Source organism: Dromaius novaehollandiae, chromosome 18, assembly GCF_036370855.1.
Source record: "Dromaius novaehollandiae isolate bDroNov1 chromosome 18, bDroNov1.hap1, whole genome shotgun sequence".
NCBI classification, from domain to species: Eukaryota; Metazoa; Chordata; class Aves; order Casuariiformes; family Dromaiidae; genus Dromaius; species Dromaius novaehollandiae.
The window spans coordinates 11,604,890-11,618,778 of NC_088115.1; the positions used below are offsets into that span (position 1 = coordinate 11,604,890).

A 13,889-nucleotide genomic window follows, 5' to 3' on the forward strand; every position below is an offset into this window, starting at 1 on the left:
AGGCAACCTTAGTGAGAAGTTCTGATCAAAAGCAGCTGCTTTTTGATTCCTACTTTGAAATGGTAACGTCTTTAAGTATCTGATGAACTCTTTATGCTAGGGTATCGTTGTTAACTTTTACTCCATATGATCCAAAAATACTTACCGTTTTGTGGCTCAAAAACTCCAGGCCTGATTCTGTTCCACTGGAGCCAGAGATTAGAATTTGGCAGGAATTTTCCAATTAAAGAGACTAGATAAAGAAGATGCCACTTTGTCAAAAACAAAGTGTATAGAAACCTGCCATCTTTGAAGAATTCTGACCAAACAATTCTGGTTTCCTGCTAGTTCATCTAAAAGGGTATTCTGAAGTATAAGTAACCAGGATCCTTGGCTCCAAGGCACTGCTGCTGTATAGACTGCCCCAAAGTCAGAGAACCCCTGGCGTCCGTGTTACTCCTTGCGGTCCTAGGAGTCTGCGAGCCTCAGATGCTGGCGTTTCTGCCAGTGTCAGCTCTGCAGCAGAGCCTGGATGGCATTGAAATCCAAGCTGAGTTGGGAGGATTTTACATTAGGAACTGTGGCTGAGTCAGAAAGCTTAGAGCTTGGGCTGTCAAGCTCAGTTTCGTCTAGTTACTGAGGTCGCAAGTGTCTCGAACATTTCAAAACATCTGAGAAATTTATTTCATTGGGAAATTTTCTAAACTTCGTCCAAACACAGTTATTTTTTCTTCACTCAGAGAATTTCAGATTTTCTTGAGTTTGATCACTTCTGTGACAGATGAGCTGGGAAATACATCTTTTTATGAATATATTGAATACTTCTGTGTCTCTTAGGATAATAGATTTTTTGCTATGGATTCGGATCAAGGACGCTGGCTAAAGCAACTGGTGGAACGGTAAGATTCACATCAGTGTCCTTGAGGAAACACAAGGATCTGGGACACAGAATTGAAGGTGATATGTAAGCAGGGAGCCAGAGAGGCAGAAATTGCCAAAGCCAGGGTTGGAATTTACTGCAATAGCCTATATGTGTAACAGCTTGCAAGAAAGACATGTCTGTAGGCCGTTTTTTTCCCTCTTCCCACTGTATGCCTTTGGGTGTATGGAAAAAAACCTAGAACAACAAAATCCAGTACCTTGTTTCAAGGAGCTGAGTCACTTTGACCACCTTTCTAGTCATGGATTTCCAAAATTAGACAGCATACAAATGCCAGATGGAGCTGGACTGACTATGCTGCTTTGGGAGGAAGGTTGGAGTCCAACTTCCCGATATGTAATCTGCCTGCGACACTGCCTGATCGCAGCTACAGAGGTTTGCAGGATGCCAGACCTGATGCCTGAGGAGTGCTCTTCACAATGGATTCCAAGCAGCCTAAAATACAGCTCTCCCTCTAATCATGACGACAGTTTTGCCATTGATTGATTAGGAAGTAAAGTCAAACTCTATGTGAAGCTTTAAAATTCCCTATGTTTGAGTGTATTTCTTAGTCCCAAACTGCATACCCAATTTCTAGACTCTACTGGTCTACTGAGCATTTTTCATAAATTCAGTATCTACACAGAGCCAGAACACAAGGTGATATAAAACAGAGGGACATTAGTTTCAGTTTACCGAGGAAGTGCTTGCCAATGAAATATCATATGCAATTAAGTGTTGGACGTTGTGGACTTGGGACAGTGTAATACATGTGTGTGGCTGCTGTTCCATGGACCACATCCTGCTTTTGAAGAACTGGGTGAATACTGCCACCTATTGATTGACTAAATAAAAATGAATGTCTCCTAGCTGCCTTGAGATTTTTACATTGAATTTATCATCCTCAGCATGACAATTCCTTCGCTCATTCCAGAATGTTACCTATGGCCAGAAGAAACAAATTGATAAATGGAATTAATGACCAACAGAATGTGTTGCTTGGCTGCTGAAAATATCTATTATGTATAAAACTGATATAAATACAGGGTGAATATTTTGTTAAATGTGTCAGTTGATCAGCTAATTTGAGTGGCCTCTTTGAATGAAATGTATTGCTAAACTGGTATCTTCATACAAATATGCAGCTTTAGCAATAACAGTAATAGCTTCTGGAATCAGCTCATGTTGTGTGCTGCATGTAGGTAAACTTGTAGAGTGATCGAACATGGAATGAAAATCTCTCTGTTGCAATAGGTTGCTTAACTAATTAAGTAGTAAAAAGTACAGCAAAGGGAATATGTGGCTCAGCTAACTAAGTATGAACTATACAGGCAGGTGAAAGAATAAACAGCTGACCTCTCTGACTCATCTAAAGGAATCATCAGGGCCTAAGAACATGCAGGTTCCTGTCCAAGATCAGACTAACAGTTCTGCTTATGTGTGTTTTATCATAAATCCATATTTTTGTTTTCTGTAGATCTTTCATTTTTTTCCATTTCCAAAACTAGATATAGGTGCATCTTGCACTTATTTGCACACATTCAGTCATGATTTTTAGTAATTTTATGTTTTTATCTTGTGGTAAATTTATGATTACCTCTCTTACCTTAGTAAGTGTTATTTTATGTTTTCTGGTTTTGAACAGTAACAATAAACTTAAATCCACATGACAGATAGAATTAGCAATGTATTCACTAATTATCTTTCAAAGAACTAGCTTGGGTGACAAATCATCTTGTATTTTGCTATCCTACCAAATAATATTTGGGTAGCAATGGAGAAGTGCTAAGCATCATAGAAATGGAAATGGCAACTACAAAATGTCTACTTTTCATTAAGCTGAGGGGAGAAGGCAAAGGAGAGAGAAGGGGAACATTGATCCACAGTGAAAAATTGCTAAAAAGTGCTTAAGAATAGACTAATTTTAATAAATCAACTTTAGCTTTTTGCCCTGGAAGCAGCTAGAAAGAGAACTCCCTCACAAGCGAGGAGTCTATAGACAAAAATCTTAACCAAGGATTTTGACTTGGAAGAAGCATCCCCATTCAGGACAGCACTGAAAATGGAATTTTAAAGCTTACATTTAATTTTAACCTATTTTACTTAATGCTTAGACATTTCAGATTTTCAGTATGTTGTTTTTCCAGATAGTATCCAGTGTGAAAGAGGTGTTCAGTGGTTTTCAAAAGATTTCCAGTCTTCCTCCTGTGGGCAAGGAGCAGAGACTTTGCTGACTAATGATCCTCAGAAGAAGCAGGACAAAAGAGAGAATCTTGTACAGATTTAGCCTGTGATTGTGACAATATAGGAAAAGGAACATTTGGCATAGTGTATTGTCATAACACCTTGTAAGTCTGGTCTATATGTATACATATATTAGCTCTTAAAAATGGTTTGGTCCATATCCAGATTGATTAAAAGCATATAGAATAAGTTCAAGTCCCATGACACATACAAATGTCAGGCCCAGGACCAGATTGTGGCTTCAGCAACTAGTGAAAGGATACTATGAGGTCGAGTACCCTTATCTTAAGTTTTGAAGGGCGGGAGAATCAGACTGGTCACCAGCTTTTGGGAAGTTTCCAATATTTTCGATGATCAAGTATTATGTCTGAACACAGCCAGTGAAGTTTTTTGCAGATTGTAATGGTAGCTTTGGTATCTCATTAAAAACAAACAAACAAAATCTTTACTGTAGGTATTAAAAATCCATGGCTTTGACAGACCCAGGAAAGAGCGTGTCTCCATTTTTTTTTTCTGTTGCCACATGTTAAACAGGAGTATTCTAGTTACATGAATTTAACCCAGTAAACTGCCTAGGCAGGGTAGTGCTCTTCTGAATTGTTGCTTATCTTTGTTCATCACCTATACTGTTTTTAGAATTCTAAGACTGTGCATGGTTATTCCGTATTCTGACTTTGTAACATCTTTGTAGGTTTCTGTGGGATCCAGAGTTTTCATTTTTTGCCTATTGTAAACAGTTTTTATTTTGAAATATCACCATTCTAATATTTTGGAAGGTATTAATGCTACAAGATCCATTTTAGCTGAAATGTAGGCATCAGTAAAGTATGTTTTTCTTATTTATTTAATAATATTTTTTAAAGGTAACCTGTTCAGGCTGAGAGCTTTCAAATGATCTTGCAGATGTCCCATAGCTATGGATATGGTTGCTGCTTTTGTTGCTATGATTGCAGACAGCTGTAGGGTAGCTTGCTTGAAGAAAGAAGAGACAATACATCACATGCAACATGCATTACTGGACAGAGTGTAGGATTGTGATTCTTTTTTTTCCCTTTTATTTGTTTAACATAAAACTAACTGCTTTAAGATGGCTGCATTAATGTCTTTTTGCTCACACTTCATGACAAATTAATTACAATTGCAGTTTTGTTTACTCTGGCAGTAATTATTTGTTCTACTTGCATGCTGAGCTGCTGATCAGTTTTAAGGGATAAAACAAGCTAAAAGCATGCAGAAGTCATGACATCTTTGACTACGGAGGCAAGAGCTTTAGATACTACACATTCTTATAGCTGCAGTGGTAACTAGTAGAATTAAGGCACCAAATTTTTTACCTGTGATATGGCATTATTTGCTTTAAAAATTATTTTACTCTGAGATGTGATCAGTGACTTCGGTAATTGCTAGTAATAAGCTTTTTCATTTCTGATCATTCATGCAGTATAAGGAAGAGATTTACTCATTCTGCTCAGAGGCTGAGCCAGAAGATACAGCAAAGCCAATGTGATTCATTGAATGAAGATAGTGGACAATTGCCACCAACTTGTTCACATTTTGCCTTGGATAGCCTGAGCTGGTAAGTGAAATTTATTTTTTTAATACATATATTCTTTAATTATTAGTTCAGGTATAAAATTGTTTAACATACATATGTAAGTACATATATAGGGTTGAGTGTTTTCTTGGCTGTTGTGTGTGTTTTCCTAAAATCTAAAGTTAACACAGCTATGCTGTGTTCCTCTAGTGTGCCTGTCTGTACAGTATAGTGTGTATGTGCCACATAAAACAGACACTGATCTGTAATTTAGATTTTTCCTCTCTCTCTGCAGTATGATTTAAAAGCTGTGCGTGAATAATAGATGGATATTTAGCTGTCCAAAATGCTTTTATAAGGGTAACTTATTTATATTCATTTGTATTTGAAATTGACTTTTCAGCACACTGCTGTTGGGGAATAAAAAGGTTACTTTAGCAATTAGAAGTACAAGAAGAAATCTAATCACAAAGATTAAGCTACACTGTGTGCAGCGTGAACTGTTAGAAGTCTTCTATCACTGGTTTGGTACATGCTATAGCAGGGTGAGAGGAACAAGAATGAGACTGTTTTGGTGGTTATTTCCAGTGTAGTGCAGTGACTGTTTCCCCAGAGATTAAGGTTACTTGTTATTGGAACCACTGCCACAAGCCTTTCTTTTTTAATTCTTAGAAAAGCAAGCTACTGCTAACTGTTACCGTTACAAGGGTAGCTGCTGTTGTTATTCTGTGCAGTTCTGCCCTTTAATGACAAACCTTATAAAATAGTTGCTATTGTAATACTTGACCTGCTATGAGAATGCTAGTTAGTTCATACAGAACTACTCTGAACCACATCAAGATCTCCTTAATCATTTCATTTTGACCTATGCTAGATACATACAGAGCTTTCCAAAGGTGCAAATCTCAATAGGGTTGATTGTGGACATCACCTGTGCCTGTTAGTCTTTATACAATACAATGTCTTGATACAATATATTGTATCAATTTAAATTGCATATATCATGAGGTTAGGGTATTTCAGGCTTGTATATGGTAGTTGCAGGATTTGCTGTTTCACTCAAGACAATGCACATTTTTCTGTTTCACCTGACTGGTGAAGTGAGGACATGGTTGCTTTAAGAAAAAAAAAAAAAAAAAAAAGACTTAGAAAAGGAGCCTAAAGCTGTTCTTGTAAAATGGTTTGCATCTGTAAAAATAAGCAAATGCCAGCATCCAATAAAAAGCAGTAAGTTTTGAATCACAGAATTATGTGAGTTGACTTGTCTTTGTTTTCCTTATTATATATTTTACTCATGATTTTACCTGATCTCATTTCCATTGCTCCTCTTGGGAGTCATTTCTACAGCTTAATAAGATCACACTTCCAGCAAGTTTTCCAGAATAGGCAGCTTGCATTTACCTTTCCTTTTTTCATTTCATAGCTTGTATGTGACTAGAAAATATCTTCAGTACAATAATTTTCAGCAGTGCTTTGCATCCTGTTTCAGTACAATGATGAAAAATACGGTTCATTTTCATTATATTATTCCAGCTATTGCTTTGCTGTTCTGTGTTTATTCCATGCAATATTGCATGGTTCTGATGGTTAGTATATAGGATAAAATTTGACATTTTTCAAGTCATTTGTAATGCACTGATTCTGTATGGACAGCAAAGATGCCATCTGTTTTATCACTGAATAGTTGCAATTTTTATAGTGCTTATTTAGCTTTTCTATAGACTTCCCTGCTCTTGACTGGAGAGAAGCTTTCAGGAGGTTATATAATAAGGTTCGGTGTTCTTTCCACATTCATATTGGTCTTAGGGATTTGCTTTGGCTACGTACTCAATAAGCTTCCATGGTTAATATGAAAAATCTATTGTTACAGTCCTTGGAAGTTATTGTTTAGATGGTTAATAACACAATTCTTTTTCTTTGGAAGTCTAAGTCCTGTTTCCTTGACTGGATGAGAGTGGTAAAGACTCGAGGAACCCCTAGGAATTGTATAGCTGGAGTCAAATGAAGGATTAGATACAGTGAATGGGAGCAGTAACCTACGCTGTGTGGAATGGGCCTGGATAGACTTGGTATCAAGTTGCTGCTTGGCTTTCTGAGTTGGCGACATAGGCCAGCAGCCAAATGATACCTGAATTTACTTTGGTCCTGAGGCTACACCAACTTCCTGAAGTACTGAGGGCCTTTCTTCTGTTTACAGTGTACATAATTGAAATAGAAAGAATCAACCTGCGAACTATCTGAATTACGAATTTATGTTAGGAGATGTGTGACTAAACTAATGCCTCTACCAAACCCTGGAATTTCTTGGAAGACTGTTCAAAGACTGAGAGGTGCTTTTCATTTACTTGCTCAGATTAAATTCCCCTTATAAAAGAAAATGTTGTTGTCAAGGTATTCTCTGTAAAAATAAATAAAATTAATTCTTCTTGAAAACCACTTCTCTATCTGCTCCAGAATAGTTCAAATTTGACTTTCCAGACACTGTGTGGAAGACATCTGGTCAAGTGTGTTTAAGGAGAAGGGCATGAATATGCTTCCTGCAATAGTGAAGGGCGGTGAAGAGGTTTCTTTTTGTAGGTGTCAGGCTGGCAAAATTCCTTTTTGAATTATTATTTTAATGCTCAAGAGTATTGCTACAATACTAATTCAGTGAACTTTGTATGTTTGGGCACTATAGCTTTATATAAGCATGACTTTAGATATAAATAAATGCCTGTTGACATCAGCCCTAATAATCTCCATCCAAAATCTGCTCCTCTTCAACAATTGTCCTCTCCAGAGATAGCTTAGTCACTTTTGGTCAATAATCAGGTAGTTTGGTGTAGCAAGATGGGACAGCCTAGGGAGGACTGATAAGGGCCTAAGCCATGCTAGCTTTCATAACAGGTATCCTTGATTGGTTTTAATAGTACCACAACAGTTTTAATAGGTATGAGCAGTCCTACGAGCAGTCCTACTAAGTAGGTATGCCTAACTTATTTAATGTGAACTTACTAAATGTTTGCACAGCGTCTCAGTAAGTCTCCATATTAGCATACAGGCTTAAGGAAACTTGGTACCTTTCCATAAAATACTATTATGCCCCACAGAGGTACCGAACCTGTTGCATTTGGTACCAAAAAAATTAATTCCAAAGCAAACACAGTGGAGTATGCTGATCTACCTTTGCAGTAAGTACTGGATGGATCCGCTTTTCCTTTTTGTCCTCATCTTGATGGCACCTGGGTTTTGTGTGGTGAATGAAAATTGTTCTCTCTTTCATGATTTTACTACTAACTGTGTAGTATTTGGTGTTTGGTGATTTTAATCTTGGAATCAAATGATTTGGGGATATTGAAACTTTATTTTAAAACATTCCTATATTGGCCTGCCTTTTGTCCACAACTTGGGACTGATTCTCGACCCAGGCTTTTTTGATGTAAGGAAGAGATTCTTCATTGATGTTAGTAGTTTGACCCAGGTGAAAATTGAGGTAAGAGGAGAAGCTTCTGTGTGATAATTTGCAGTTCTGTATAATAATAAACACTGTGGAAGCTTTACTCTGAGTAACTGAGATTTTTTGGTGAATTGCTGGGTTTCTTTAAAGGACTACTAGCATGACATAGTGGAAGATGAAGATCCCGTGGGCTAATCCGCTACTGAAACTTATTTTTAATAAGTATCTGAAAATACGTTGTACAATTGAAGTTATTCTAAGTGGAGACAGATGAGAAGGCAATCTTATGACCATCTTAGAAAATACTTTTTATTTCATGTGTGTATCTCCTGTTGATCTCATGGATGCACCAGTAAAACAAAAGGTTGTCTTCATAGTGTGCTCAGTTTTGAAACTCAACAGCAGCTTCCATACAGTAAAGCCTATATTGATTCTGTCACATGCTTGCTGATAATTCCAATGTTCCTGGCACCTTTGCAAGGTAATATTGGGAATCATAATTTCAATATTTGCTCCAGTTTAACACTGAGAAGTACCTTCTCATTTCTGAATCTTTGGTTCTTTTCCTATCTCTGCCAGTATCTCTTGACCCTTACTTTAAACATTTTTCCCTATGTTCCTTGGTTTCCCTTGTAAGCTTTTCTCCCTAGTCTGTGCAGGCTTGTTTTTTGGGGCGCAGAATAAAATGCTTCATTTGAAGAGTCACTGATTTCAGTTAGTCCTTGTAGGCACTGCTGAAATACATGTGATAATTAAAAAGCAGGATTAATTTAGTTGTTTGTGTGTGAGCCTCACTTTAGCTTTTGTCCATATGCTCAGAGAAAGGCAATCCAAAATCATCCATAGTACCGCAGCTCCCCAAGTCCCAGAGAGCTTGTTTCTCATCATACTGCTCTTGCTCATTATTTTGAGGAAGCAGCTCACGCGGGGTTCTAGTCTTGTGTTTGTACACACTGTCATGCTAATTTAACTAAGTCTGCTGGTCACACATTGCAATTATCTCGACTCTGGCTCTTCATTCAGAGACTCGGCCTCTCTTCAATACCTCATGAGCTCGGGGAATGTGTGAGATTATTTGTAATCAGATACTTGTGTGCTCAGGACGTCTGCTTCGCTACCATTTACCAATGAGAAAGGAAGACATAGAGGGCTTATGAGACTTGGGTGGTGTCTTTAATCTTAGGGACCAATTAATGCTGAAGAAACAGTCTCAGTATCAGGGCAAGTGTTTAGTCAAGAATGCTTTTATGATTGTAAATAATTGTTAGAGTCCAGTCCTGCAATGTGATTTGCTCAGATGCAGGCTGAGACCCCCTAGAAAGTTACAGGATTTGTATCATAGTACATAGAATCTAAAAATTATTTCCAGAAACAGGTAGTCTCAAAGGCAGCTAGATAAACTATTGCAACTCTGAGATCTTCTAGACAGATGTTCTCTCTTCTAAATGTGTACACACTCTTGGCAGGGGAAAGGATAACGTAGAGAACGTGCATTTTCCTCACCTTTGCCCTTACGGAGATCCATGAAGATACCTTCCTGTGTTTGTATGTGTGTTGTTTTCTTTGTTTGGGTCAAATCTGATTCTCAGTTGCCCTTCAGAAGGGTAAAAGTATTTCCACATAAAGTATTTCTAGAAAACCAAGTGTTAATTCAATACCAAAAAATGGCTGTAACCATAGAGCATAGAAAATATTATGATTTACTTAATGCTGAGATAATATGGAAACCCTGTTGGGCTAGGCAATCTTAAAGACAGGAGGTAGTTCCTCATTGGAAGAGTTTATAGTCTAAATGGACAGGGTAAACACAGAGCAGGATAAAGTTACATAATATGCAGAAAAAAACAGTGCCTGTTCACTAACTGAGGGAAGCAACCACTAAGTGCGAACTTGTAAACAGCAACATTTAGAATCAGAGATTATTTTAACTGTAAAACATGCAATGTAAAGCTTTTGTCTGCAGTAACCTAGACGCTAGTTGGCCATAGATAGTTTGAAGTTAAAGAGCACTTAAGTTTCATTTTGCAAACACTTATGCCTACAACAGAGCCTGAATGACTTTTTGTGTGTTTCAGTTGTTATTTGTTGTAACATCATGCTTTAGGAGTCCTAGTCGCAGAGCAAGTGCCATGCCCCCCCACTCCCAAGTCCTGGCCAAATGCTGCTCAAAATTCTGAGGAAAATCTCAATCTCTGTTACAAGGACTTTCAGCTGGAAGAGACATGCCAGCATTTAATGAATATTCACTTAAATGTAAGCTCACACATTTCCACAGTAGTTTGTGATGGTTTCATAGATGGAAAAATATTTTGAATCAAGCCATACTTTCTGAGAGAAAAATACTGCTTTGGAGTCTCCAGAGGAAGTGAATCCACCCACAAGCCTGAAAATGTGTTGCAAAATTTGGGTCATGCAATTTGCTAGCAGATACAAATGTGTGAAATAAGGCACCTGCCTTGTCTCTGCTTGAGCTTGTGTCAAACTGAAGTCACTCAACCAGTTCAAAGAATTCAGTCATGCAGTGTTCTGTAGTCACTGTTAGGTATCTTTCCTCTCCATCTCTTCAGTTTTGTTTTAAGAAACCAATGTTCTGGCAAAATTCAGATTCAAATTATGTACATGTTATCCAAAGTTTATAGAAATATTTACAAAGGCTTTTTTTGATACCCGTATTACCAGAACTTGGTCTATCAGAAGTTCTTCACTTCTCTCACTAAATGTAACCCCTTCTCCTTACACTAATTGTCAATTATTTCTAAAGTGATCCCTTATGTTTTTCCATCCTTAGTCTTCCCTCTTCATAGTTACCAGTGGACTAATCCCATAAATAGCAATTTACCATGAAGGAGGCTCCAAAATGCGCTTTTAAGTGTTCTTAACAGTCCGAACAAAAACTGTGTTTGGGAAAGTGCATTTTGCCTTAGAAGTCTTGCAATGCTTGTTTCAATGCCACAATTGTCAGAGTAGGAAAAGTTTGTTAAACAGCCTTGTTGTTTTTCTTCTAGAAACACTAAGTGAAAATGACACAGCAAATGCATAATTTAAGTCTTCTCCAGACTAAAAAGAACAGTGGGCCATCTTCTCCAAATGCTGCAAAGCGGTTATATCGGAACCTGTCAGAAAAGCTGAAGGGGAGTCATACATCCTTTGATGAAGCATATTTCAGAGCCCGATCAGACCGGCTCAGTCTCCGTAAGACTTCAATGGTAATTACTTAATATTTATCAAATTGCCAGTTTACTATCTTACTAATTTTGCCCTGTCTCCCTAATCAGTTTGCTTTTAATCCATATTTTCATCATCTCACTTCGCCTGTTCCCTGACCAATCATGTACCCTCTTATTCCCAAGCTTACAACTGTGAATGGTCCTGTGTCAAGGCACAGAGTAATTAACATTACGTTTAGTAATGTCTGATCTTCTTGAAGGCTAAATAAAAGCTACTTTACAGCAATGATGCTTTTTGGGGGAAGAAAGATGTTGACTTAGCATAAATGTAATAAAATCTGGATAAAAAATATAAAAATGCTTGCCTCCATAAGACATGAAGAAAAAAAACTTTGAGAAAACTGAATACGTATTTAATATAAATTCCAGTTTTTCTGAACAACGGAGCAAATAGGACTCGTGATATGACAGATAAATGCAAGGTTGGTCACGTACTGTGGTGATGGGCACTAGGTAAAACAATGGAAAAGGGGATGATACATGAAGCAGTTTGGTCTGGGTACTCTGCCCTAGTTGCAGAACATGTCATTACAGCCAAGCATTCTAGTGCTGGTATAGGAAAGCGTGCAAGTACCTGCTGGACATAACACTCACAAGTGCTCCTATTTATGCCTGTGCTGGTAAAGTTACACAACCTCCAGCACATACATTTTGAAGAATGAGCTATGTCCCTGAAAGAATAGCACAGTATAACCTCAGTGCACAACAGAATCTGGTCTGTTTGCTGGAGAAAGATGAACCTGCTGCTGATACTGTCATAACAAAATGAATCTGCTATTTCCATAGGTAGGAAGAAAAGACATATCTTTCAACTTCTCTGAGTTATTTTGAGGAAAAGAGTTCCTCTCCACTTATGAAGAGCAATGGCTTATGACAGTGTCTGCTACTATGCCAGGAGATACCTGTTGAAACCATTACTCTGCTGCACTAAAGCAGATATTCGGCACAGTGCAGGACTAAGCTGAACATGGTTGGGCCAGATGATGAAAATACTACATTATGCTAGAAGACGCAGCACAGTCTAGTTTTCACACTCACAAATCTGTATTAGGTATGAGACATTATATGCATCAAGGCAGGAACTGAAACGAATTTAAAAATCAATTCAAAATGATCCTAACCGACAGAGAGGATCACTCCTTTCATGAATTGAGAGGACCCAGGCATGGCCCATGGAAGCGATAAGCTGAAATGTAGCTCTGATGCATTGGAAAGTCAAAGGGCTGTTGTCTTTCTCCTGTGAAGAAGCATTGTGATCCAAAGGAAACATGGGATCATGGCTCCTTCCTGTCACCTCTGCTGGAGCCAATAGAGCTTGTTTTACTGAAGGAGAAGCCTGAAACTCAAGTCAGGCTTGGTAGTTGGAGAACAGCCTTTGTGTAGCAGGCAACAGCTGCGCTTTAGAGGCAGTGGGTTTCCAGGCACTTTCAGTTTGCGGATCATTTGAATTTGGGCTTCTGTTTAAGTGTGAACTATGAAAAATGATCTCTTGGGTCAGTTTGTTTCAGCCACCATCTTTTCTTGCCTTTTTCCTTTCAATTCCAATTTTCTGTGTGACTATGAAAGTGAAAAAAGGAGTATAAACCAGTCCTGGGGACTGTACCAGAGCAGGCTGACATGTAGACTGAATGAGTGCCACTGTTAACCTACCTTCTGACCAGTGTTTCTCAGATATTCCTTCGAATATGGGATCTCCTGTCGTGCTTTACTGATGAGAAGAGAAACTGCAAATGATCATACCCCAAAGGCTGAGCAGCAGGTCGCTGCTCATGAGGCTCCAGTCCTCTGCTATCTGCAGAGCTAATTGCTTGCAGTCTCACTTCTCTCTCTTTTCAGCTCAGATCTGCCAGAATCTGCTAGAGGTGTGGGAATGTTTGTCACCTGTTCAATCAGCAGTCATGATGAGGAGAATCAATTGTACACTGTCACGTGGATGGTGATTTAATGGAATATAGACTTCATTTCCCCTCAACCTGCTACACAATGATGAGAGTGATACAGCTTTTGTCACTCCTGGCCTACTGTGAGCATAGGTACCTCTAAGTATTACTAGTCTGGGGCCTGAGCCGGTGTCCACAGCAGTCAATGAAAAGACTCCCATTGAACTCATCAGACTTTGGATCCTGTTCCGTCCCATCTTCCAGTTGCCTGTTGTTTTCACAGTTTTCCGTAGAAGTAAATAGCATGGAAACAATCAGTGAAGGGGTAGAGATATGACAGGTCAAGTTGCTAGTTGATGCATCTTGTAATCTTTGAGTTTCTGTGGTACTGAGCTAATTCTGTGACTAAAATCGAGTCTCCAGACAAGTGAACAACATTTGTTAAAATTTGTTTTCTTTCAGCTTTGGCTAGCGAAGAGTTTTCTTTCCATTCTCTCTTGCTGTGCAACACTTTCCATTCAGTAAATTGTTGTCTTGCTGCAGACATAGCAATATCCCAAAATAGCTTTATTCTTGAACTAATGTTTATCAAAACAAGTCTTTGCAGAAACTGCTTTAACATTTTTTCCAACTCCAGTAGCGCATAGTAGACTTTTTCAGGCTAACCTAG

At 38.3% G+C, this 13,889-nt stretch overlaps 1 protein-coding gene across 1 annotated transcript in view; it reads left to right on the plus strand.

Moving 5' to 3' along the window:
• The first annotated feature begins 11,123 nt into the window (after window positions 1-11,123).
• The window catches only part of ANKFN1 (ankyrin repeat and fibronectin type III domain containing 1), a 67,981-nt gene continuing 65,215 nt past the window's right edge, over window positions 11,124-13,889 (plus strand). Inside the window, exon 1 of the mRNA XM_026099072.2 lies at window positions 11,124-11,318. Coding sequence (XP_025954857.1) covers window positions 11,133-11,318 — 186 coding nt within the window. The 5' untranslated portion in view covers window positions 11,124-11,132. The remainder of the gene's footprint in view (window positions 11,319-13,889) is intronic.